This window comes from Spea bombifrons, chromosome 10, assembly GCF_027358695.1.
Source record: "Spea bombifrons isolate aSpeBom1 chromosome 10, aSpeBom1.2.pri, whole genome shotgun sequence".
NCBI classification, from domain to species: domain Eukaryota; kingdom Metazoa; phylum Chordata; class Amphibia; order Anura; family Pelobatidae; genus Spea; species Spea bombifrons.
This window is the reverse complement of record NC_071096.1, coordinates 23,550,646-23,578,406: the sequence shown is the minus strand read 5'-3', so window position 1 is coordinate 23,578,406 and position 27,761 is coordinate 23,550,646. Positions and strand designations below refer to the sequence as shown.

The following is a 27,761-nucleotide window of genomic DNA, read 5'->3' as shown; positions in this document are numbered from 1 at the left end:
CCAATGTATTTTTCATTATATAATTATGCTCTAAAGTACATCATAACTCCCATCACTCTATACTGTTCCATACAGTGGCAGAGCTGGGAGACAGAGGCCTTGCACCTCCACCGCAGGACTCCTGAAAGGTAAGTAGTTACTAAGCAGGTATGTTAAATAATTTGTTTTTGGTTTATTAAATACTATTATATATTGCAATTATACATTTTTGTAGTTTAAACTATAAATTGCGCAAAATTATGTTTTTTTGTCGAAGTGACACACCACGCGAGTTATGCTCGATTTTTTGCCGATTTTTGACACACCACGCCAAAAAGGTTGCCCATCACTGTGCTAGACAGATAATATTTCCTCTTCTTGCCTCACAATAACCACATACAATTATTGGACTTCAAAGAATTCTGTCTACAGAAGTTAATGACTTTCTCCTAATGTCCCCTGCTGTGCTATAATCCATTTCCCTCATCCTTTTTAAACTCCTCTTATTAATATGGTCCCAATGTGTGGATTCATCTTCATTTGCCAAATTATAAAAAAATAAATGCCCAGCAGAATTCATTTACAAATAAAAAAATATACAAATAATAGCAATGTATTTTTTAGATTAGCATTTGAAGATTTATTAGGAAAATACAGTACACACCTCACGTTCCGAGCACCTTCCTCTTCTGAGCACTCAGAGTCATCTATGTCAGATGCAGTGTTTAGGAAATCAAAACTCTCTAGCACATTTTCCACTGTAAGACTTGGTACACGGCTTCTCAATACCCCCTTCCTCAGCTGTAGGTATAAACCAGAGATGAAATAAATAAACATTTTTAAAGAAATCACCAAGGGTGCAGTATTTTGTTCTACGGAATTCTTAATAATATCAACTCATATTTGTATTAATTTAACACAAAAAAACACAATCAGAATGACCAAGACTTACAGACTACATTTTTTATGTTTTGAAAACCTTCTGTCCCGCACTAGGGATCGAAGACAATCCCCCCCTTGAGATAGACAGCAGCATGCGCCGGGAGTATTGATAATGAGGTAGTCCCGACACATGTACTTTACACCTGGAGTTGCATTACGTTGCACGTCACATTGCATGACCCTGTGGGAGTACCATGGCATCTTCCTGGGCAAGCTGCATCAAAGATACATGTGTCTCTGGGGGATGTGTCTCTGGGCATGTTGGTGTGTGTGTGCGTATGTCAGTGTGTAAGCATATGTCTTTCTCTGGGTATGTTTGTGTGTCTGGTTGTGTTAGTGTGTGAACATGTTTCTTTGTCTGGGTATGTGTGAACATATGCCCTTCGGTATCTTATCATGCTATATATGCGGATGGAACTGTGTAACTCAATCCAGAAATGACTCAGAATGGCAGGCGACAAGCAAACCAAAGGTCAAGAGTATAAAGCAAAAGACACAGTGTAACACAGCAAGAGCATTACAATAACTGAGCACCATATGCAGGGAACTGAGAAGTTATATAGGGCTGCTGAAAGTGACCTCACTAATGATGCTGCAGACCCCACCCTCTTGGCTGTTATGCTTGGCTGTAAGCCTGCCCTCCTCTTCTTTGGCAACTCCAATCCCTTGTGATAACAGAAGAAGCAAAGAATTAGATGGCAGAGGTGGCAACTAAAGGCAGATGTGGAAGAAATAGCGCCATGTGTGGTGTCACTTAGGAGATGTAAAAAACTGAATGCATATGGTAGTTGTCATCTAACTAAAGGAAAACGGTAGCGAAGCCAATAGAACAGTAAAGGGTTATATATATATATATATATATATATATATATATATATATATATATATATATATATATCGGGGACACTATTTCCACTCTCTTGTGCTTTGTTCAGCAAACAACACAGACAACTGAAATTACAGATCAGTTCTTAAAGACGCTTGAATTACCTTAGGAACTGGTCCAGGTATAGGTGAATCAGGTAACCTGATAGGGCAGTAACCATAGTTGGCAAAGAACAGGGAGACACCCTGTACCTGGCTGCAGCGTTCGATAGTCTATCGGTTTGAAATAGAATGTGCCATTTTGGTAAACCGGTCTACCAAAACCAGTTGTGTAGTCTTGTGTGGTGGTAATTCAAATACGAAGTACATGAGCTTGAAGGAATAGCCAGAGGCTGTAACAGGCCTGCAGGGTTATGTCTGGTTTCTTTGCCAGAGGGGCAGACTTGGCAAGCAGATACATTAGCAACGGTATCTTGTCGCAAGGTGGACCACCAAAATGTTTTCATTATAAGTTCTTCAGTCTTTCTCTGTGTCCTGTGAGTAAAGCAGCGTGATGCAAACCAAGGACCTCTGGAAGTGCTGGTTGAGGAACACATACAAGCTGCACTAAATTCCCTGGGGGGACTGATGAGCTACAGGTACACAATGTCTCCCCAAGAAAATGTCCCTGGGTTATGCTGTCTCAACCATGGAACACCAAATATAATCTAAAAAGAGGAGATTGCACCAAATCAAACTTGGGGAGTTCTTGATTACTAGTGCCCAGAGTAACACAAAAATTTCAGAAGTTTCATGAGTAACAGGACCAGAGGCCAGCCATCCACTAACTGAACATGCACGGGGCAGGTCTTGGGGGGCGTGGAATCTGTTGTTTCACTGCAAGTGCCATTTCCATAAAGCAACCAATGGCTCTAGAGTCAACCATTCAGATGTATGTGTAGAGCTGGTTATTCTACTGTAGTGAAAGAGAGACAGAGAGGGGGGAGCAGGAGCTGTGGGTCCCAGTAGAGGGACATCCAGACCAATAACATAGTATGTGGCCTCCCTTATCACAGTATAGGCAAATATGTAAGGACCTCATTTAAACTCATTCAGTGGCAGTAAGCAGCCCCCTGAAAATACCTATTTGCATTGGCTCTTCTGTTGGTGTGGTAGTGATGGAGCTGCCAAAGGAGTGATATTGAACATGGGATGTTTCCTGGGTGGTCTATGCACCATAGCTCACTCGAGTCAATGCTCACATAACTATCTATTTGTATAGGTCTCTCCAGGGTGGTGGGGCACTCCGACACAGCCTAGTTGATCTTTCAAGGTGTCTTGTAGACCGAAACAGAATTAATCCAGATAGAGTCCAGAGAAGTGCCTCATTCCAGGAGGACTCAATGGCTGGATGACTTCTGGAGTGATGTATGGGGCCAGGCTGTGAGGTATGAGCCTTACAGAGTGCCTGGTGTGTTGGTGTGTGCATTTTAGTGTGTCTTTGTCTTGCTATGTTTGTATGAGTGTCTGGGTGTGTGTTAGTGCACCTCCTGCTCTGGATACGCCCCTGTTGGCACGTGTCATGATCTACAACTATTGTGAATGGCAAACTTTAACTAATTTCTTAGTTAAAAGGAACGCAAGCTGGGAAATACAAGATAAAGTTATTTGAAATTAAGTTCTCTCCCCCTTGTGCTTTTGCTAATGACATCAGATTTGATATAATGATGACATAAAACATTACATCATCAATGGCACTGAAAGTTGATGCTGAATGCTGAAATTATATGATGTCATATGCAATTCTGGCATGTCTATGAACTGTTGAACTGAGGGCTATCAGAGGTAGTTTTTGTTAGATAATGAGGCAGAAATTAAACTACAGTGCAACATTTTGATTTGAGTGACTGGTTATTGGTGCATCTTTACTATCAAGAGGGTACCAATGTAGGTTGTTGCACTGCCAGTGACTCTGGGTTGGTGGCTTTTATATCAATGGCATACTGTCAGTGCTCTGGATTGAACTGAAGTGCTACTAGAGTTTTAAATAGTTGTAAAGTTAGTGTTGTCAGATGATCTGCAGTAGTGCTTTGTAAAGTTAATGGCGCTGGCTCTTTCATGTTGCTAGTGATGTCACTGATTAGGTGATTTATTTTGTAATTGTTATTTGTGCTATAACCAGTGACATCATTAGTAAGGTTATTAATGATGTAATTTGTTATGTCTCACTGTCAATAATTCCAGCTTGCTAATTTGTAATAAACAGGCAGGAACCTATAAATATCTACAAAAGTACAGGCGGTCCTCTGCCTTCCACTGTCCACTGACAACATTCTCCCTTCCTGGGTAACATGGGGTTTCCCTCCTTGCCTAAATACATTTTAGATTTTCTCTCCTTCCCCTTTTCTCCCCCTTTTTGCTTCCCTTTTTTATCCATCCTCTACTGTCACTTATCTCCTTCTTTTCCAAGTTCCTTAGCATCGTGGCTGGAGATGGCATTTGCCCGGGAAGATATAACCTTTGTTACAATAAACGCCATCAATGCAATAAAGGGTCTGCACCAACTAAAGAAACAGTCCAGGGCACTGAGAGATTTTAAATTCAGAAAGGCCTCTGTGGTTTTTGTACAAGCAACACACTTCAGGGGAGGCAATGAACCCGATATTGCGCAATCATCTTTTTCCTCTAGCCTTCTATAGCAATAAACCCCTACACAAATCTAAGGCTGCAGCAATTCTCTATTCAAAGCACATCCCTTTGTGCTGCTTGATAAGTTAACTGATTCGGGAGGCAGGTTCTTCTTTGTCCACGGAAATATAGCGGGCACCCTTTAAACTTTAGCCAATGTATACTTCCCAAATATGAAACATAAGGCCTTCTCCTCTATCATTAAGTTCCTTGCTGAGTTTAAGGGGGCATATTGGTGCTGGGAGGGAATTTCAATATTCCATCAGACTCAAGGATGGACATCCCTTCTATGCAGCATAACTAACACCTAGTTAATTGATGGAGGCCATTGCATACAGATGAAATGGACTTCACTTTTTACTCCACGCCGCATGCAGTGTATTTTTCAAGGAGCACAAACCATAACTGCTTAAATTTGTCTGGGGGGTTGGCTCCCAGGCTGTACTTTAGTGTATTAACTCTCCCTAAGCTAAGTGTAAGTCTAGCTCTTACAGACATTCAAAAATATTATTAGGCTAACCATCTGCTCTGGACTCTCTAGTGGTGTGCTGGTCCGCCATGTAAATTGTGGATTGGCTTTGAGCAATCCCTGGTTCTGATCTCCTTGGGATCTTTGGCTCACGTCTCAGGTGGTTAGGAGGGTGATCCCTCTGCACCCCTTTTTCTGGGTAACACTTCACATTTGGCAGTTTGGGCAGGTCGGTGGACATTTCTCATCATGCCCCTCACCTATGCTGCCCCTTCTCTTTTGCAATCTAGATTTTCTGGCAGGCATGGAGAGGGGATCATTGAATTTCCTCAAGATGGCTCCCTGGTCCCTTCCCAGGATAGAATGATGGAGCTAGTTCCTGACATATGACCCACAGGGTTGAAGAGACTCCGCTTTACTTAAGTGTCCCATTAGGTTAGGACTTTTCCCTATAAGCATACACTGACCAGGGAGCTGACAGCCTTTGAGAAGCTTTGCTAGCAAGGCAGACTCCCCCCTGGGGACTTTCTGTTCTCTAGAAAATCCTCATGGATTGAGAAGGTCCTCTGCCCCCCCCTCCCCCAGAGATTCATGGGAAATCAGGAAGATATCTTGATGTATCATTTGAGCAGGGTGAATGCAAACAGCATAATATACCTAATTAATTAATTTTCATTGATTGCTGTTTGCATTTCTCCTGCTCATTAGATACCTTTGTACTTTTTTTCCTGTTGTTAAGTTCTTTATTTCTGAAACGGAATACATTTTGATTTACAAAAAAAGCTATTGTTCTTCATGACTCAAAGCAGAATACCTACGATTGAATGGAGAAATGTGAAAGGGAGTCATGTGATCATTGCTGGCAGCACTTTTCAACCAAAGCCAGTGTCTTTTTCCTCATCCAAATCAAGCTTGAGAATGTATGGCATTTCTGTTCACATGGTTCCCACTGTCCATATCAAGTGAGCATTAAACCAGAGCAGGGGATGGCTTTCTGAAGCACATACATTACATAGGGTGAAAAAAGCATGCGTCCATCAAGTTCAGCCTTTCCCATATCTGTTCATTGCTGTTGATCCAAACCCACATGTGGGTTGAATAGTTAACTATGTTAATATGTTTAAGCTATCTGGAAATGTAGGCTTAAAGAAAGTCCACTAAATGTGCCAAAAAGAATGTCTGAAAACATTAGCCCCCTCCTCTGGATCGTTGGTTGAAAATATGGTGCACGACAGATAAAAATGAGTGTCTTGAACAAAGTGTAGATAAAGGCTTCTGAAGGAAAAGGCTTCACTAAACATTGTGGAAGTCCTCTGAGATCCCCCCACTCCGTAGGAGCCATCCAACTCCATGAGACTACCCAATGCAGGTATTTCCCTTGAACTGCAGAAGCGGTTATCCTTGACTTAGTTCATTCATGTGAATGACACCACATGGAATGTGTCTGTCCTCATCACATGGTGCACTTTTGACCTCTGACCAGTATTATTGATGGCAGGATTGTGTAAGTGTGGTTTTCTGTTATAGCTAATTTGCATATGATCTGCATATTGTGTTTTACATATGGTGTGATGCATGCTGGTCATAACTCACCACCAGCCTATTGAGAGGCTGGTGGTGATTGTTACCTCAGTAAAGTTAATTCCTATTTTACCTCAATACGAGTTCCATCTTGTTATTGGGGTAAGCCTCGGTGGCCACTGGCTGGGGCATGTGATACCTTCACTGGCACTTTGATTTGGCACTGACACTTTTCGTTTTTTTTTGATTCAGAGCATGATTGATTTCAGGTTTCCGATGAGTTACACACCATTGGGTTGCATGAAGCCACAGTGAAGCTGAGCTCCGAAGACTCAGACCAGTATTGGTGGGGGGAGTGGTATGTGCCTTCTGGTACCCACTTCCCCTTAGTAAGTTTTTCGTAGGGGAGGACGAGAAGACTTAAGTGGATCTCCTTTCGAGGAGATCCTAGAAGATCTGGCCCACCATGGGTATATCCTTTCGGGGAGTGCATGCCCCAGAAGACGAAGATTGGGGACCGGCTCCATTGTGGCCTTCACAATTTGATGGATGCACGACAGAAGACGACCAAAGAGCACGACCTCGGGCTCTCAAAAGAAAAAAAAAAGCCTCAGTGGACATGGAGAACATGACCATCTTCTGTGCAGACCGCCAGTCGGTGAGAATGCTCGTCCAGATGTGCAACGACTTCAGCAAAGCTTCAGTTGCAAAGGTCAACTGCAGGAAGTCGGAGACCATGCTGTTCGGGCAGTGGGACCTGACTTCCAACCCAATGCCATTTCCCATCAAGCCTGACTTCCTAAAGATCCTGGGAGTCTGCTTAGGCAGAGACAGCGCGGCCCTGAAAAGCTGGGAGGAGAGACTTCCTAAAGTAAAGCAGAAATTTGCACTGTGAAGCCTCAGAGACCTTACCATTGAAGTGAAATTACGTGGCTCAGGACTGGCCCGTGCTGGTAACCATACACCGAGCCATCAACAGAGCAGTTTTCCACTTCATCTGGGGCTCCAAAATGGACAGAGTAAAGCGTGCAGTGATGTACAAAGAACCTTGCAAGGGAGGCAAAGGCATGCCTGACATCCCTACCATGCTGAGGGCTTTCTAACACTAACATTAGTTTAAATTATACAATATGGTGATTTTTTTGTTAAAAAATGACTTTCTCACTTTTATTCCAATTGATCTATACCTGCAAAGCTGGGTTTTTGTGTTATTCTGCTGATCTATATCTGCTATGTTATGCTTCTGTGGAAGAATACAGGATGATCTATGTCCCATATTCTGTTCTCTGGTAAGACCAGTTTGTTTGGATATTAAGTACAAGGTTTGTCTGGATACATCAACAAGTAGTCAGCCTGATCCTCTTCGCTATTAGTTGTATAAACATGTTTACTAATAAGGGCATAGTACTATTTTATGCATTATGATTGGTTTAGGATAGGGCGTTATTTCCGGCTTCACTGATAAATGATCATATAAATATATCCATAATGCATCATAATAAACAGGAATCTTATTATACAAACACTCTTGTCTGTTTATCTGATTTCTCTCAAACTGGTTGATCATGATACTTATACAATTTGGAACCCCAAGATATAGAAGTACTTGGAAGTTCTCCGACAGTTCCATACATTATTTATGTACACCTGCAAATACAGGGTTTGTATGTTTTATTCAGTTGATCACTACCTGCAGTGCTGTTTCTATGTGTTGTTTATTTGATCTATACCTTCAGTGCTGAGTTTACATGTGATTTCCAGTTGATCTATACCTGCAAAACTGGGTTTGTTTGTTATTCTGTTGATCTATACCTGCTATGGTATGCTTCCCTACATTATTTATGTATACCTGCAAACACAGGGTTTGTATGTCTTATTCAGTTGATCTATACATGCACGTGCTGGTTACATGTGTTGTTTATTTGATCTATACCTGAACTATAGGGAGTAATTAAAAGAGGTGTGGCTTAGTGAATGAGGGGACAAAGGGACTCTGGAGATGATTACGGGGGAGAGGACCTCTCAATGCTTTCCTAGGGTCCAATTGTTTCAATATAAAATATATTGGCAACAGAGTCTAATATTAATTTATATTGGCAGCAGGGCCTAATAATATATATCGGCAGCAGGGTCTAATATTAAAGAATGAAAACTAACTGCCAGTTGGGCTGTTATTTTGAAATTTTATGGCAAGACAGGAGGCTTCATATTTGCATCATCTTCTTTACTAAAACCTCCAGCAGCAAAGAAATGGTTAACATACGGAAAACAAAGAACCAATAAAAAACAAGCCCCTAAGAGTCCATAAATAGCCCCTTAGAACTGTCCACTTGTCAGGCTGGTAGGAGCGAGGTGAGGAACCCAGTACGCAGGCTACCTTCCAGGAGATGAGGGAAGGTTTAGTGGACAAGGCAATATCAGAGACTGAGCAGAGTGAAGCTCAGTGCCAGTTTTTAAATCCTCCACTAAATGTCGCCCCACCTCCTTGCGTGGTGCGGTTGATGTGTGTTCCCCAGGCTACGTCATGCAGGAAACTAGAAAAGGCAGGAGGGGCGTGCGTGCACGCGCGCCTAGACACAGTTGAAGGAGCTAGATCCAGGAGGAGCTGGATCGGCGGGTACTCAGGTGAGCTACTGCGGCAAGGATTCTCTCGCCCCGGACCCTGACACCACTTCCTCTTCTTTGCTGCTGCCTTAAGATGAGCACCCTCTTTTATAGTGTGCTACACGTTGTCATTTGTGAGGTTTCATTTTGGGTGTTTTTATTGATTTATTCTATGGGTTATTATTATTCTTTAATTGTATCGTATTGTCTTTGGTTTTGTGGATCTTTTCCTCCCTTTTTTCACCAGGGTTTTTTATAGTGGCTCATCTGGTTTTGTTAACTTTATCTTTCTAGTGTCCCCTTAATTTTATTTTTCTCCTTACCTGTGCTCTAGCTGTTTGGCCTGCTGCGCAGTGCTCTGCATTTGTGCCTGTGGGGCCGCAGTTCGGGCCTCACATGGTCTGCTGTCCGCCAGGGGGTGCCGTGCCTCTGCCCCTCTGTGTCTGACCCCTTGCGGGTTTCTTGCAGACCGCTGCCTTGTTTCCTCGCTGCTCAAAGCCATTCCCGCCGCTCTCGCAGCGGTCCGCCATTTTGTCTGGCTCTGCCTCTAGTGGCAGGGCCGTATAACTCAGCCCAAACGGATCCGTTCCTGATCAGAGAGTGTGCTCAACGCGCAGTTTGCCTATTGGGCAATGCGAATGCGGCCATTTCCGTAGAATGTAGGAGAGCTGTGCTGTTCAGGCTGGACTACAAGCTGGCAGAGTTGACTCCTAAAGAGCTGGGACCTGATGCCAACGGCCTTTTGTTTGGCGACAAGTTCCTTAAGGAATTAAATCAACACGTCAACATTTTCACGTAGTTTAACAAGGCTCAATTTTCCATGCGTAAGGTCTTCAGAGGAGGAGACCCCTGGTTCACTTTCTTCCGGCCTGGGAGTCTCTCACCCTAGATCCTTGGGTTCTGCAATGTGTGCAGGGTTTTTGTTTAGAATTCCTTTCCCATCCTCGTCAACCTTTTCCCCCTTGCCCTATCCGGATGGCCGGGGATGCACAGGTATTAGTGCATGTGGAGTTGTTCTCGCTGCAGGCCAAGTGGGCGATCGAGCGGGCGCGCCATTTTTTGTCAGCAGTATCTTCTTGGTGCGGAAGAAGAGCGGGGAGTCATAAATCTTTGTGCGTTGAATGCTTTCATTACCTATTGGCACTTCAAGATGGATGGGGATTAATCTCTTATGAGATCTGATGAGAGAGGGGAACTTGGCTGTTGCGGTTCTGGTTGTTGGATAGGATCATGTGCTACCTGTTCAGAACATCAAAGAAGAGGAAATGGACAGTTCTAAGGGGCTATTTATGGACTTATGGACTTGTTTTTTATTGGTTCTTTGTTTTCCTTATGTTAACCATATTATGTAGGTAAAAATGCATAAGTAACACTTCTGTCCTGTCACTATAATCATTATGTTTAATTCATCTCTGCCAATGCATCACATTGACTGTGAGGCTGGGGGAGAGTAAAACACTTTTTCCTGTTTAGTAAACTTTGGGGGGATTTTTGTTATAAATTGGGGTGGATTGGTAATTGAGAGGTGGATTGGTGGGTAGGCTTAGTTTTACAAATAAAAAATATCCCATCCTACTCATCAAATTTAATTCCTTAGGATATGTCCCAATTTACTGCGGTCAGTGTACTCAGTTCTACACAAGTACATCCGGTAGCATTTTTGTAACCTTTTTATTAAGGATATAGTTTAAGTGCGGTGAATTGATTGGCTATTTTTGAACAACACTAAGTGTGTACACATTACAACCGAAAAGGTATTTTTTTACCATACTAAATGATGAGTCAGATGTATCTATATGGGGTTCAATTAAAAAAACTGTCTATACCTTTACTGGTGTTACACCCCCATATAAAATATTAAGTTGCAGATTACACTGCTAGCCATACAATTTGTACAACAGAGCAATAGAAAACAATTTCTTCTTTGAGAAGTGAGTCAATATTATACACAAGTTATCACAATTTAGATGAATTCATAAAAAATGTTATCTTAAAATGTTTAGACATCTAACACACCATAGAAAAGCGAAATAAACACATGCACAGAGAGGAAAACACACAATGTATCAGTGGCATTTTAACCTTTTCAAAGTCAACTGGTGGAGTGTAGATTAAAAAAAAGCCACAATACTACTCCTACGCTAAATATATCATTCTGAAATGGGCATTACATAGGCTGTTCTTCAAACTGTATATTCTAACACTTAGAAAAGTATTTGTCACATATATGCTATTATGCCATTTTTCAAAAAGTTACTTTATCTGTTGATACACATTACTAACTGTGAACTATATATGTTAATTTAATACAGGTGTAAAGTAACATCAAAGCTAACAACAACATAAATGCAAAAATCACATCTTAATATACTCACCATAAGTATCTTCTCCAAATGTTGGACTCCACGATCAAGAGCTTGCAGTTCAGGGAACTGTCCTCTGTAGTCATCCAGTGAGGCATTCAAGGAATTGAAGGCTTCATTCAGACCAATGTCAACAGGTTTTGTCTTAACTGCTTCAGCGTTTATTATGTCTGTAATGGAACTCTCGTGCTTTTCAAGAACAGTATCCAAACATGGAAACGGAGATACAGACATGCTTCTTACGTGCGTATCCCTTAAATCTTTACTGAATGCATCAACCAAAGTAACAGCCTCACTACTTGAGGACGATTCCAGTTTTAATCTCTCAGTAGTCATAGGCAGGAATATTTGAATACTATCCTGGACTAGATTAGCTTCCATCTCAGTACTTAGTGTGGTAAAATTAAATTCCTGAGCAAACTGAGGTTGTCCAGTGATGGGCATAACAGCGGCGTCTTCATTGCTTAGTGAGATTTTAACAGTGTCGTCAGGCCGAGTGATAACAGGACCATCCAATGTGTGGGAGTCTCCAGCATCAAAGCTAACTTCACTAATATGGCTTAATGTCCTGGAATATGGCATATAGCCATCGGCCACATTTCCTTTCTTCACCTCAACTGTTTCTTTTGCTACATTTTGGTCATAATCATCTTCATCTTGTGTGGCAGCACAACCGGTCCTATTCCAAGGATCACCCCGCTGCAAAAAAGCTATTTCTATATCTGGAGGAGAATCCTGAACTTCTGGTTGAACAATTTCTTTTGGGGCACGGCGGGCACTGCTAGATAGCTGGGGACTAGAAGAATCATCAGACGATTCTGATGAGATGGACCATGCAGCACCATTTTCATGCTCATCCTGTCGGCGTATCATATTCTAAAAAATATCACATCAACAATTAAGTGCTTTAAACAGATAATTCACAAACATTAAATATGACAGGTGAACAGTGGAGCACATAAAGCTGATATCGTTAACATTATTATATATGACACTGGATTTCCATTGAGTAAATGAGAGATTAGCATTATTCTTGGAAACCAAAAATTACCATAATTTGCAAATTTACCAAAGGCCCTTGTTTGAAAGGCAAGCTGGCTGATAAAGGCACAGTGTATGATTTTTTTGTGCCGCCAGCACTGCTGCAAGAAAATATTTAGTTTCACATCCATCCACAGGCAAGTGCTTCAAAAGTAAACAATACATTATCTGTATCTTGGATTGTATAATTTACCTGTTTAAGTGTTCATGGGGATACAAGCGGATGTATATATTTTTATTCAAGCACTAACGAATGTAAGCAGTGGAAATAATAAATGTATTATAATAAACATAGATTTAATATGAAGCATCCTGTCCGCTGATGTAGCCTGCCTGCCTATGCAAGAAAGAGGTGTGAACAGGCAGCCTGTTTATAGTTCTTTCTTCTATCGCACTGCTGCAGAGTCGCCCATTTGATCCCCGGAGTCTTCCCGCCCTCCCCAGTGACTGATGCGAGCGGGGAGGCGGGGCTAACGACGCAAGGCGCAAAGTGACATTATTTTGTGTGTTCGTAGAGAGGGAACAACAGCATGTGAACCCCCATTGGAATTACCCACCAGCCGCCACTGAATGTAAGTGTTGTCATGTACTAAGTACAGTACTCGATAGGCATTTTGACTATGGTACAATGGGTATGAATACATTTGGAAGGAAGTTTACCTCCTCCCCTATAGAGCTTATGGCCTAGTAGCAGGAAGTGGGTGGACATACAGATAGATGAGGGGGAGAAGGTAAGTCCAATTTAAATGAGCTCTAAGAACCCAAGTCAAGGTTTGTAAGTTACCAGAGTGCTATAATTATAAATGCGTTTCTTAGGAGGGCGATTGGAGATTGGAGATGGCGTGAGGACGGACGCTCGTACACTCCGTAAGTGAGTGCCGAGGCGGAGCAAAGAAAAAAAAACCAAAAACGTACCCCCCTTCCATCCGTGCCGTCCTGGCCTCCCCTGCCTGGCTCGATATGAGAGTTAACCCTCCACTCTGCCTTTGCGCGGCTTGACATCGCTTGCTGCTGTCGCTTACCGGGAGCAGGACGGGAGGGAGTGTGAAGTTGCCTGGTTCACCATGCCATTTTTAATGGCTAATGCCTCCCCGGCTTCCCAAGCAGTTAACGACGGAAAGAGCTTGAGAAAAGAGCTCCTTGAGAAAAGGAGTTTTAACCCGAGATAACCCTAGCAATTGAGAGGCTCTGCTGCTCACAGGAAAACTACAGTGAACACACCTTGCCTTTGAAGCATATCTCCTCTTAAGGTCGCAGTGAGTAATATTTCTTCTTGGATGGAAATACTGATTGATACAATACAAAAATGAAAAAAAATGAACATATAAGATGATTTTATGACATATACAGAACAGATGATTGAGATCTGTAAAGTGTGTTTTTTTTTTAACCTGCGACCTTAAAGCGCTGACTTATTCCTGCAACAATTGTACATATATTTTTCCTGAATTTCATAGTTTATATTGGGATAATTGGGCCGTTCTCAGAAGGCTAAAGCAATACTTGTTAGATCTACTTAAGCCTGATTTTTTTTCTTTAAGAGATCAGCCTAGCAGAACAGCTACTAATTGGAGGCAAACTATTATTTGGATTTTATCTGATATTATCCGACTCACCTTCTCTCCTAAGATGGTTAACAAAAAAACCTGCAGATAATAAACCTACTTCTAAGAGAGAAAAGAAGGAAGAAAAATGCAAGACCAAAAAAAAAGAAAAATGTACCTGCTTTTTTTCTCCAATGTCCCAACGCAGCACTTTAGTGCTTCCTTACTATCTGCTGAAAATATAGATAGTTCTAATAACATCACTTTATCCAACCCAGAAGATCCTCGGTAGCTGTAACTGGTGATATCACTGAACCTAAAGAACTAACATCCATCTCACCAGACGATTTGAAAAAAGGCTTAGATATTCTTTTAGAATAAATAAAAACAGAAATATCCCCTAACTTGGATGATCTCTCAAAGATAACAGGATATCTCAAAGATAAATGCAAGATAAATCAATAGAAGAGAAGATGGATTACATATGTTTTACTGGAAGAAATCACATGATCAAATTGAGAAGATGAAAGCCAAAATCATAAACGTGGAACAAAAATTAAGTGACCTAGAAGACAGATCAAGACGGCTGAATATACGGATCCGGGATATCCCAGAAGACATAAAACAAGGCGTTCTAGATTTGGGTCTTAAATTTGACAAAAACATTTCTATAATGGAACGGTTTCATAGAGACAAACCTAACTCCTTAACCTAACACCAAAGTCCCAAGAGACGTTATCATTCTCTTCCAGTCATTACGGATCCATACAAAACAAGAAGGAAGATTTTCCAAGGCCTACCCTACCATACAAGACTAACTCGAAAATCTTGCTCCAGTGACTAAATCATTAAGGATGAATTATATTTGGGCTAACATAAGACCTCGGATTGGCACCTCCATTCTGTCTCAAAATATAACTCAGGGGGACATTGGCCTCCCAGATATATTCAAATATCATGATGCAGCTATGATAATACATACTAAAAAATGGAGAGGGAATAGCAAGAATGAAGAATGGTATAAACAAGAGGCAGAAGACCTACAACTACAAGACATAGGTCTAATCCTATCGGTGAACCGGAAGGGAGAATGGTTTAAATCAAAGCAGCATAATTTTTTGATAAACGGATTATTACATTTCTGGTGGAGATTCAGAAATAAATTAAAAATAGAGGGCCTATGCCCTACACATACATCCATTAAGCTCTTGGATCTATGTATACCAGTCATGGCATTAAAGAAGCTAAGAAAGTGATCTACAATCACTTTCAAATAAAATATTCTAAATCATTTTTTCCTAGGGCATCAGATTCCAGAGTATACCATGGGTTTTGAAGTTTTTAAATATGAACCACCATATTAGCTTGATACATCTGATTTATTAAAGGATAACTTAATCCTCCCTTGGAGGTTTTTTCAGCCAATATATTGGCACTGATTTTAGGTCTCTTTCCTCTCCAGACAAATGCGGAAATGCTCGTCTGAACCATCTCGAGCCAAGATTTGGGCATGGCAAGCGCGAGCATACTAAAAAAGATATTCCCATTTGGGCATTATATTTATTCATATTCATTTCCGCTTGGCAAATGGACGACGTAATGTGATATTTGTACTTGTCTTGTTGTTTTGTAAAATAACTTACTGACTTTCCTACTTTTTGAAGTTGTGTTACAAATGGATAAAATTAGTGTAATGTTATATATCAATAAATAAAAGTTTATGTGTTTCTTAGTTTGCATTTCACATTGTGGAAATTAAAAGCTTGCCAAATCTCCAGAATAAACCATTTTAGAGGGACATTTTTGTCGAGGGACATTTTTCGTCTTTTGCAACTGGGTAAATATTCATATAGTTAGATTTAGGCAACAGCTATATTAACCATTTACACCTTACCTAAGGAAAATGTTATACATTTTATAAAACAAATTCACTCAGGTTAACGTTCTCAAAAAGTAAATCTGATCACAACATGATAACCCCTCAACAAAACAAATATTTCCCCATATTCAAAACCAAATAATAAAAGTAATGGAAACAAAATTTTCTTATACAAACCCACCATCCTTGAAAAAAGGAGACAATACCTATCCCGTCCTCTTATTGGTGACCTTACACATTGAATGACTAGGCAATGGGAGGCACCCGCCCCATCTGGATGTGTTTAAAAATGTTTGCCAATGGGAAATGTCGGTTCATCTTCCCTGATGGACCTCTTTAAGAATTCTTGTTGCCTCAAATTAAACTTATCTCCCAAGACCTCTTAAAGGCAATTGTCAGGATTCCATCCTGACTTCAGGATATTTCAAATGTAACCCTTCATTATATGATGGCACGTTGATGTATGGGAGGTCAATTCTCATGAAGGTGTTTACAGTTGCAGTGCATTTTGATATACCGTATGTGCTTGAATATAAGGTGACCCTGATTATAAGACAACCCCCCCAAAATTTGAATATTAATTTAGAAAAAAAGAAAAATCCTGAATATAAAACAACCCTATAGAAAAAACGTTTTATTAGTAAATATTAATTCACATGTAAACAATTTTTTCATATTTAATAAAAACTATGATTGAGAAAAATGCAGTTTTTGTTTATTTCTTTTTATTTGCCAACCTGCCCCCCAGTTATGCACATCTGCCCCACGGCTTGCTACTCTGCCCCCAGATATGCCTTATACCCCCTATATGCCACTCTACTCCTCTTGATATGCCTTATTCCCCCTATATGCCACTCTGCCCCCAGATATGCCCTATAACCCCCCCGGCTTACCGATGCATCCATAGACTTGTCCCCCGTGCTCCAGACTCCCTGGGATCAAGAGGGGGCAGCTGGTGGACATCTGTGCAATGCGCGCCGACAACCTCCGCTTCCACCCGGGACTTTTGCCGGGGCTTGTATGCACCGGAAGGTCACGTAGCAGCGGTGGACGTTCACCGGCTGCCAGAGAGGAGGATCCAGATCTCCTGCAGCGCTGCGGGGGAGCCTCCTCACTGGCAGCCGACAAATGTCTGCGCGATGCATGTGGACAACCTCCACTGCTGCTGGCCGGTACTTCTGCCATGTGACACTGGCTATCTGTCATAGAAGCCCCCAGAGGAAGTGCTGGCAGCTGCTAGAGAGGCGGATCTAGGTCCCCTGCAGCGCTTCGGGGGATCTGGATCTTAGTTTTGTAGTGAGACCTCTATTTGAGGTCTGATTAGAAGAGGACCTCGAATGTAAGATGAGGGCTATTTTTAGAGTATTTGCTCTGAAAAAATCTGTGTCTTATAATTGAGCAAATACGATGTGTGTATATGTGTGTGTATGTATGTATATATTCGTATGTGTATATATATATATATATATATATATATATATATATATATATATATATATATACACAAAACAAATTGTGGTGTTAATATATTATCTTGCATATATACGTGATGGCTATAATACCTAATAATAATGGCTATAATACCTGATAGGTGAACAGATATGTTTTTAAAATGTATTTATGATGGGTTAATGAATTTGAAATTATTTATCTGATTATAAAGGATTATTCATTTTTTAAAAGGATACAAATTTGAAATGTTACCATTAGTGCCTGTCGTGTTAAATATACAAAATGTTGAAACTAATTATGAATTTTTAATATTAATTGCATTTTAGATATTTCTTTTAATAGTATGGACTAGAGTTTATTAATTATTTTTCTTTTCTTATTTTAAGCTGCTTTAAAAGTCAAAATAAGCGGAAGAATATGGGAACCCACTAATGTCTGGGGGTCATTGTGATGTAATAATAACCCCCTATCTAAAGCTCTCACTTCCAGTAATTGGTTATTGTTAAGGTGTGTAGGAACTCCATCTCCCAATGCACCATATACAGATTTGCGTAACTGCGGGCAAATCTTGTCCCCATTGCCGTTCATCTTTTTTGTATGTAAAACGTAAAACCAGAAATAGTTGTGTGTCACCACCAGTTCTATTCCTTCTATTATGTATTGTATTTGAGCGGGGATAAGATATTCTTTCTTGGTTAAAATTTCAGAAACTGCTCTGCATCCTCTACAGTGTTCTATTATAGTGTCGAGGAACTTAATGTTACCTGTGACCAAAATATACTTGCCATATGTTTGCCATATTGTGTTTGCCATATTGTGTCTTAACATTTTCAATATATCAGTGGTGTCTTTTAAGTAAGCTGGTTCACATTTTACTTACAGTTGTAGCAGTGTACCAATATATTCTGAAATAAGAGACTTGAGTAAATCAATACCAGAAACTATGGGCGTCCCGGAGGTTGTTAAGATTTCTTATAAATTTTCAGTACATAATAAGATACTGGCGTTTTGGGCTGATTAATGTTGATGTTGATCATTTTGCAGGTCCTTTAAATCTTATTGTCATTTTTTTACAAAATGATAAGCATATTTTATCCTCTGTGTTTTCAATGAGTTAATCTGATGTTGATTTAAATCAGTTTCTTTGTGCATGCCCTCTTTATCTGTTCTGGCAAGAGGTCTCATCTTCCCAGGACCCCTGTGGTGATTCCATGGCCCAACTGATAAGGATCCTGAGTTATAGGAATTCCATTCCTAGCTTAAGTGGAGGGGTTTTCCATCACCTTTACCCCACCATAAGTTATTGGCAGATCAAAGATGGGAACCAATTCTTGGAAAAGGTGTCATATAATTGAAGAACTCCACAATTGGAAGGATGACTCTATCTCCTAAACGGTAATTGTTGGCTCTGTTGAAATGCATTATTCTTATTTATATGTTGTGTATCAATTTATGCAGTGCTTCTTATACTACATATATTCAAGGGGTATGACAAGACTGTAATTCACAGACTAAGACAAACTGATACATTACATGGAGAGATACCTACTTGCAAGCTTACAGTCTTGAGGGAATGGGGTGAGGACAAACATAAGGGAAATAGAAAGGTTAAAAGGTAGTGTGGTGGTTGTATCAGTCACAGGGAAGTTCTAGCAATTAAGGTGGTATGCTTCTCTGAGCATTTTCTTGAATGTTGGGAGGGTGAAAGCCGAAGGTTCGGTGGAAGTAGGTTCCAGAGATATGGGGCAGCACAAGTGAAGTCTTGTAGACGAGAAAAAGAAGATGTGATAAGTGAGGAGGAGAGCCTTAGCTTATGGGAAGAACATACAGATCGAGTAGAGGAGTATTTCTTTATGAGTGCAGAAAAGTATGGAGGAGCAGTTTTATGTGGGGTCTTATATGTTAGTGCCAGGATTTTAAATGTAAGTCTAAAGGTAATAGAGAGCCAGTGGAGGTATGGAGAGAAAGAGAAGGGAGTTGAAAGTAGAAAAAAGGCGTTGGAGTAGAGAAGTGGAGTTGTTTAGCGAGAGAGAGAGCAGAGTTATAGGTGCAAAGCATGAATTTGTAGTCAACAGAATCCCTGTTATATTTTCTCCTTATATACCGTATTTGCTCGATTATAAGACAAGGTCTTTTTCAGAACAAATGATATAAGGCATATCAAGGGGAGTAGAGTGGCATATAGGGGGTATAAGGCATATCTTCTGACAAGGTCTTTTTCAGAACAAATGTTCTGAAAAACACCCCTGCAGGCATTTCTGTGCTCTATGATATGCGTTTTAACCCCCGTAATGTCACTCTGCCTCCAGAAATGCCTTTTAACTCTCTGTACGGCACTCTGCCTCCTGAAATGCCTTATACCTCCCTATATGCCACTCTGCCCCATAATATGCCTTTTAACCACCCTAAATGCCAGAGTGGCATATAAGGGTATAAGGCATTTCTGGAGGCAGAGTGGCACATAGGGGGTCAAAAGGCATATCATGGGGCACAGTGGCATTTACAGGGTTAAAAGGCATATCATGGGACACAGTGGCATATAGGGGATATAAGGCATTTCTGGGGCAGAGTGGCAAGCCTGGGGGCAGATGTGCATAACTGGGGGGCAGGTTGGAAAACAAAATAAAAAAATATTTTTTATTCTTTTATTAAAAAAAAAAAAAAACATGTTACATGGTTTACATGAATTAATATTTACTAGTAAAACTTTTTTCCTATAAGGTCGTCTTATATTCAGGCTTTTTCTTATTTTCCTAAATTAATATTCAGATTTGGGGGGGGGTCATCTTATAATTGAGCAAATACGGTAGTTAGGAAACATCTGACCTTGCTGATCTTGTCTGGCAGCCACGGCCCATTATATCATCACAAAAATAATCCGTAAATGCTCAGCACAGACACCCTGTTGTGGTCCAGCTATTCTATGTATTTGAGTTATTGACCCTTGGCGTGCCCGACTACTCTCCTGCTTAGTGATTTTGTTCCTGCGCTCCCGCACCTGCGTATCGTACCTGGCTTGTCTGACTACCTGCGCTTTGTATTAGACTTTGACTTGTATGACTACCTGTTTAGTGTACCGAACCTGGCTGCATCTGACCATATATTCTACTTTAACCCCTGGTATTCTTTATCCTCTATCTGTGATTCCAGCCTTTAGACTAAATACTGTATACAAGTTTCTACAACTCAAAAACTGAGTTACAAAATTAAAGTTCAGCATATTTTCTCCAGCAAAATGGAGATTTCCAAGCTAGCAGCAGGGGGAGAACAACTTTTTCTAGCACAGGGCAGGGAAAACAGGGTCCAACAATATAACATATAAAGAGTTACACACCAATAGTTAAATAGGACCATGTGAGGTCAAATGCCTGGATAATGATTTGAATATTTTCTGCTGTTTTGTTTTACTTTCCACTGTGTATTTTTAACTGTGTTCGATTGTCTGGCACATGCAGCGTTTCATTGCCTTGCATTTCAGAAGTAGGCAAATCACGTACTTTTGCTATTTTTCGGTTTAAGTATAATGTTGGGACCGATATATCCCCGTAATAACGGTTAGTTTATGCGCACTACAGAGGTGGTGTGACGTCATGACGTCAAGTTATGCTTTTATGTCAAGATGGCGGCCCCATAGAACACATGTAAACGGTTGCACTAAAAACAAATCTGCTTTTGGGTAATTGCAAGTGCATTTGGTTCCAGTATCCTACTTGTATATTTTGCCTTTAGCGAGTGTTTGTTAGTCTAAGCAATACTGCAAGCATTTTTATTTGGTGAATTATTTGCGTCTAATTGGGTATATTTACTCCCCAAGCACACGGTGACTTCCATTCTGGAAAAATCACACACAGTTTTTGAGCGGTGAGTTACCTCTTACTCTGTTTTTGCACTCACACATTTTTTTTTTAATTTTGCGGTTTATTCATTTAATGTGAAACCTATTCCTCCTATCCGTGCACAAACAAATTATAGCTCATCCAAAACCACAACACTGGGAATCACAGAGAAAACCTCCAGCTAGAAGACGTAGCCAGCAGAGATCCAGATACACAGTGCCAAGGGACAGTCCAAAATCAAATGAGAAACAGGACACGGTTAGGGCGGGTGATAACAAACTAGATCTTGTGACAAGCCGAATCAGATACAAAGTCACATCCAGGCGCACAAAAGTCTGTTTACAGAATGAGCACAGGGTTGAATAGACCCTGTGGAGTTTGCAAACATGATGCAATGAGCCTGTTTTCAAACAAGGAAGTCATGAATAGCCACATAGGGCACAGCCCAGCATTGAAAATGGGGTATAAATGGGAATGTCCTGTACAGGAGAGGCAATAGGTAAGTATGTGATATTAGCTTTATGAAATGCAGTTAACTGTAAAATTAAAAAAGTTACTGTATACTTTTCATCAAGATTACACCTTTAATGATGTACAGAGAACTACTCAGTTTTAAGGTGTTTTCCTTTAAGGTTCAAAATAACTACTAGCTAGTTTAAGCCCCAAGAAGGTGAGAAATTATTTAAGAATATGCATTTAAAGCAAGATATAACACAAATATTGGCAAACACACAAGTATATTAATTACTTACGTAGAAAGCTTGTTCTCGCAATGAGGGTGTGTCAGGTGGGCTAGGATTATATGTGGATAACCGCTTGTTTACAGTTGATTTATTCACAGTGCTGGAAGCAGATGTTTGATCATCTTTGTCAAATGGACTGTAACCAGAAAAAGTGATACATCAATCAATTTAGCACAGTTTGTTTAACACATTGTAAAATTGCTAGCAATTTGAGCAACATTTTTTAAATTTCATCAGCACCTCTCTACTGTAGGGTGCATATGATGGTACAAATATAAACCTTTACAGTATCATGTAGATATAAACTCACAGGCCACTATATTAGGTACACCTGTTCAATTGCTTAACACAAATTACTAATCAGCCAATCACATGGCAGCAACTCAATGCATTTAGGCATGTAGACGCAGTCAAGACAACTTGCTGAAGTTCAACCCGAGCATCAGAATGGGGGGAAAGGGGATTTAAGGCAGTTCTGAAGGCAAAAGGGTGTCCAACCCTGTACTAGCATGGTGTACCCAGTGGCCAGTGAGTCTATGTGTGCACTTAGCAAAGACATGTAACTGGATGGTATTTTCCCAGCACAGCTGTAGTAGGTTAGGCGTATTTTTTGCAGCAGGATGAGTGGGGAATAGGCTTCCTCAAAAGGGGGAGCCTCAAAGCACACCCTCAACCCTGATTGGAGGAACAAGGCAATAGGCTGTTGACGAGGAAGAGAATTTGTAGGAAAGGAGACATGGAACCCGTCCATGGAGAAGGTAGGGAGACATTGGAAGAGAGAGAGAGTGTAAATAAGAGTGAGAGTGTGAGATAACGAAGAATAATAACTAAGTCAGGAAACAAGCCAGAAGGGTCATCATGAATAGCCAGGTCTTGCACAGCATCCAAAACAAAACAAGGTTCAAGAGAAAGTGAACCCTTGTTTAAACAGCCTGAAGGGGCTGACTGTGGGTTGGATAATGGGCTGGTCCAAAGAACAGTGGCTGTGGTAAATAAGGAGGAAATTAACAGACAGATGAGTGACCCTGACAGGCTGTTTAGTAACCTTCAGCTATGTAACTCTGGCACTGAGCAGAAAAAAGTGGCAATAAAGTAGCCAGACCATAACAGGTAGGGAGACATTGAAAGAGAGAGTGGAATCATGTGAGAGAGTGAGGATGCCTGAGTAAGAGTGTAAGAGAGCATGTAAGAGTTAGTAAGAGTGCAAAATGATGATTATGATGAGAGTTATATTATGAGCTGAATTGTTGCTTTTTTTTTAATTTTTTTTTAATTTTTTTTTAGGAAGTTAGGGTCTTCCATCGTCAATGTCTGTCTCAGTATATAGGGATGGGAGTTATGCTGTACAACTGTCGGTGTCTGGCTTGCTATATATTGGTAGGAGTCATGTTGTACCACCCTCAACAGTGTCTGGCTCACTTTATAATGATAAGAGTCATGCTGCATCACCTTCAGTGTTTGTATTCATGTATAATGATAGGGGTCATGCCGTACCACCATGTAGCTCACTATATAATGATAGGAGTTATAATGTACCCCATCTGTGTCCGGCTCACTATATAATGAAAGGAGTCATGCCGTACCATTGGCTATGTCTGCCTCACTATATACTGATAGGAGTTGTAGTGTACCATTTTAAGGGAGTACCTGTACAGAGTAGCCTGAAGCTTAATCTCTTAGGGTCACGTAACATTGAGTGGCGCCACCCCTTTTGCGATTCCACCCTTTTTGAAGCTAAGCCCTCATCAACCCATAACTACGGCTGGTATACTTTTTTTTTGGGGGGGGGTTGCACCCATGGTAAATATGAGCAAAGAACACTGTAAAGAATCTTCTTTATTTGATCTAACAGATTACACTCCTATCATGCCCAGACAACCAGCACATGTTGGAATCTGGGTATGCCTGGGCATGATAGGAGTGTGATTGCTGTTAGCAATCATATATATATGTAATATAGCAGTCACACTCCTATCATAAACAAGAAGCCAATAGATGCTGAAACCTGGCTAGCTGCCCCCCTTGTGTATTGATGCTGCCAGCACAGATAAAATGCTGCCCTGCAGAATGGGGTCTGCACATCCCCTACAGCCTCCCTGTAAAATGCCCCACTTACACATCCATGCTATCATACACATCTTCATTCATTTACTCATTCACGAACACTCATTCATCCCTTCATTCACAGATCCTCATTAATTCCTCATTCAGATACTAATCATTCACAAATACTCGCTCATTCCCTCATTTGCATTTACTAATCATTCACAGACACTCATTAATTCCCTCAATAACGCATTCTCATTCATATACCCTCCCCCAACCCCTTCAATGAACTGCAGATCTTGGTGCCGCTTGCAGACTTCCGCAAGGGCTGCTGCTTCCCTCTGCGTTGCTTGCACTCTGTGCGAACAACTTTTCTTGTCCCTCCATAGGGAAAGTAGGAACGGGGCAGGGTCATGTGACATGACATAAATTCACGTGACTCCGCTGGGTTCCTGCATCCCCTGGACGGAGCAAGAGACGGTGCTCACTGTAAGGACAGCAATTTCCCCCCTGCCCAGCCCGGCCCCGGATTTTCAGCAGTTTTTTTTTATTTCGGCGTTTTGCTGAAAATACCATTTTCGGTAGATATATTTCGGACACTGATATTTCAGTGCATCCCTAATATGTACAAACTAAAAATTAAGATAATGTGGCCGATGTAATAACTAGAATTGATGAATGGTTGATGGCTATTGAGACAAAGAAGAGTTTCATTTCTCAAAAATGTCAACCTACTCTAATGATAAGGATGATATATGTGGGTTTCAGACCCCTTTGTCCCCTAAGTATAAAGAGACCAGTGGAGAAGGAGCTGTCTCCCTTAAGTGTCATTGAAGTAGAAGTAGAATAAGGGGTGTGGATCTTAATTTTGATGAATGTGCAGCGACAAAAAGTCACATTTTTATCCCATTCATATAAAGGAGACATTTTAACTGCTTTTCCAAGAGTTAGTGGCGAGGGGTTTGACCAATTTGTTTAATAATTGTAAAAAAAGAAGTCTTCGAGTGAGAGATCTGCAGTTCAGGTAAGGGGGTGGGGGAGGGTTTTTGAGCAAGTATGTGTGATTAATGGAATGAATGAGTATTTAAATGTTTGTGAATGAGTGTGTGTGTGATAGCATGGATGTGTAAGGGGGGTGGTGGTGGTAGCATGGAATAGGGAGGCTGTACTCACACTCCTATCATCCCCAGGTTCCAGTATGTACTGGCTGCCTTTGCTTGATAGGAGTGTGATTGCTGTTAGCAGTTATATATATATATACCTCCAGAAATGCCTTTTAACCCCCTATATGCCACTCTGCCCCATGATATGCCTTTTAACCCCCTATATGCCAGAGTGGTTAAAAGGCATATCATGGGGCAGAGTGGCATATAGGAGGGTATAAAACATTTCTGGAGGCAGAGTGGCATATGGAGGGTTAAAAGGCACATCATGGGGCAGAGTGGCAAATAGGGGGTATAAGGCATTTCTGGGGGCAGAGTGGCAACCCTGGGGGCAGATGTACATAACTGGGAGGGCAGGTTGGCAAATAAAAGGAAATAAAAAATATATATTTTTCTCAATCATAGCTTTTATTAAATATGAAAAAATTGTTTACATGAATTAATATTTACTAGTAAAACTTTTTTCTTATATGGTGGTCTTATATTCAGGCTTTTTGTTTTTTTCCTAAATTAATATTTAGATTTTGGGGGGTCGTCTTATAATCAGAGTCACCTTATAATCGATATCAAATATTGGTCAAATACGGTATAAGGAATTAAACAAATTAGAGGAATTGAAGAACAACCTATAAATTACTGTCGAACAATCTCATAGAAACAGAAATGTGGTTATACTAGATACATCAGATTATGTTAAAGAAGCAAGGAGACAATTGGATGACCCTGATACATTTTATAGGCTAAATTTTTTATCCAATAAAAATGTATACGGAAATAATGATTTGGAAAGACTTATTGATGAAGGTATCTCTCTGTGCTTTATAGAGGAAAAAACCTGCCATAGGTTCATCGAGAGAAGGATTAGGAGAATGGTCTGATCCAGGGCTTCAACATTTTGTTAAAATGCTAAAAGGCTACATTAGGAATACTCAGCATGTTTTGTTGCAGCTAAAATACATGATGTGGAGTGAGGAATATACATGGGTCACCACACAACAGGTAATTACAATGTCACAGAAGCCCATGTAGGCACACTTTGCATCCTCCTATTCTAATCTGTATATGGGATGGTGGGAGCGGTGTCACGTCTTTGGGAGTCATAATCCATTCATATCCCATGCCGTGTCGTATGGAAGATACATTGATGATCTGCTCTTAATATGGAATGGTAATGAAGATCAGTTAATCTAATTTAAGAATGTGAATTATAATAATTCACATAATCATAAGGAGGAAAGTGGGTTTTTTAGATCTTAAGGTAAAAAAGACGTGGGTTAGGGGAAAGGATGTATTCTTACCCATACCAACAGAAAGCCCCAAGGTAAGTTATAGATTACTTTTAGTCACGAGTTCTCATCCACACCATGTTTTTTTGAGGGTACCTATAGCTGGGTTTTTTTAGGTTAAAAAAGAACTGCAGCACCATAGAATCTTTTGATAACGAACCAGGTGAATTAAAACAGAGGTTAATACAGAGACAGTATAGCCCTAAGGATATTAACAGGGCATATAAACAGGGTCAGTCCACAGAATCTCTTCTAGTCTCCCAAAGCAAAACACCAAGTAAAAATCTGATAAATATAGTTTTTTATGGACAGATCATGGTTAAAACAAACAGAATAAAAACACTTTAAGAAAAATGCCCCCAGATATGCTACTCTACCCCCCTAGATATGCCACTCCGCCCTCCCCAGATATGCCTTATACCCCCCTGATATGCCACTGTGCCCTCTCATATGCCTTATACCCAAGATATGCCACTCCACCCCTAGATATGCCTTATAACCCCTATATGCCACTGTGCCCATGATATGCCTTATACCCCCTGATATGCCACCCTGCCCCACTCAGATCACCCCCCCCCCGCTTCAGACACCCTGGTGTCTAGTGGGGGCGGCAGGTGAATGTCTGCGTGATGCATGTAGACAAACCTCTGCTGCTGGCCGCCACTTTCGCTGGAGCTTCTATGACTGACCATCAGAAGGTCATGTGACTCCATCGTAGAAGCCCCGGCATAAGTGTCGAGTAGTAGCCGAGGTGGTCTGCGTGCAACACACAGACGCCCAGAGATGTGGCAGATCCTCCTCTCTGGCAGCCAGCAAACGTTATGCAATGTGCGCAGGCAACCTCCACTGCTGGTGCCCGGTACTTCCGCCTGGGCTTCTATGGTGGAGCACCAGAAGGTCATATCACCCTGGTGCTCCATCATGAAAGCCCCGGTGGAATGTCTGCGTGCATCGTGCAGACGCCCACCAGCTGCCACAGAGGAGGATCCAGGTCTCCTGCAGCGCTGCGGGGATCTGGATCTTAGTGTTATAGTCCGACCTCTATTTGAGGTTAGATTATAAAACGAGGGGTATTTTTCAGATCATTTGCTTGGAAAAAACCCTCATCTTATATTCTATAAAATCGATTCAACTAATCAATAATGAAATTTGTTGGAAACGATTTTCATTATTGATTAGTTGTTGCAGCCCTAAAGCAGTCCTCCCCCATCGTTTCACTTCCCCCTCAACCACCGACTAGATTGTAAGCTTGCAAGATTAAATGTTGTTTACCAAATGGCACAACTAAAATTCAAGATGGAATATCGTTGCCACAGATAAAGGAGTGTTACAGAACATATCAGGGAGCACTTGTCCAATATTAGAATTAAAAATGAAAAACCTCTCATATACCTTATGAAG

At 40.9% G+C, this 27,761-nt stretch overlaps 1 protein-coding gene across 3 annotated transcripts in view; it reads right to left on the bottom strand.

Moving 5' to 3' along the window:
• The window catches only part of RIPOR1 (RHO family interacting cell polarization regulator 1), a 234,713-nt gene that overhangs the window by 78,810 nt on the left and 128,142 nt on the right, over positions 1-27,761 (bottom strand). For all 3 annotated transcript variants that reach the window (XM_053449343.1, XM_053449342.1, XM_053449344.1), the window contains exons 12-14: positions 21,875-22,001; positions 11,383-12,246; positions 644-780 (exon numbers count right to left, since the gene is read on the bottom strand). In XM_053449343.1, the coding sequence (XP_053305318.1) occupies positions 644-780; positions 11,383-12,246; positions 21,875-22,001 (1,128 nt within the window). The remainder of the gene's footprint in view (positions 1-643; positions 781-11,382; positions 12,247-21,874; positions 22,002-27,761) is intronic.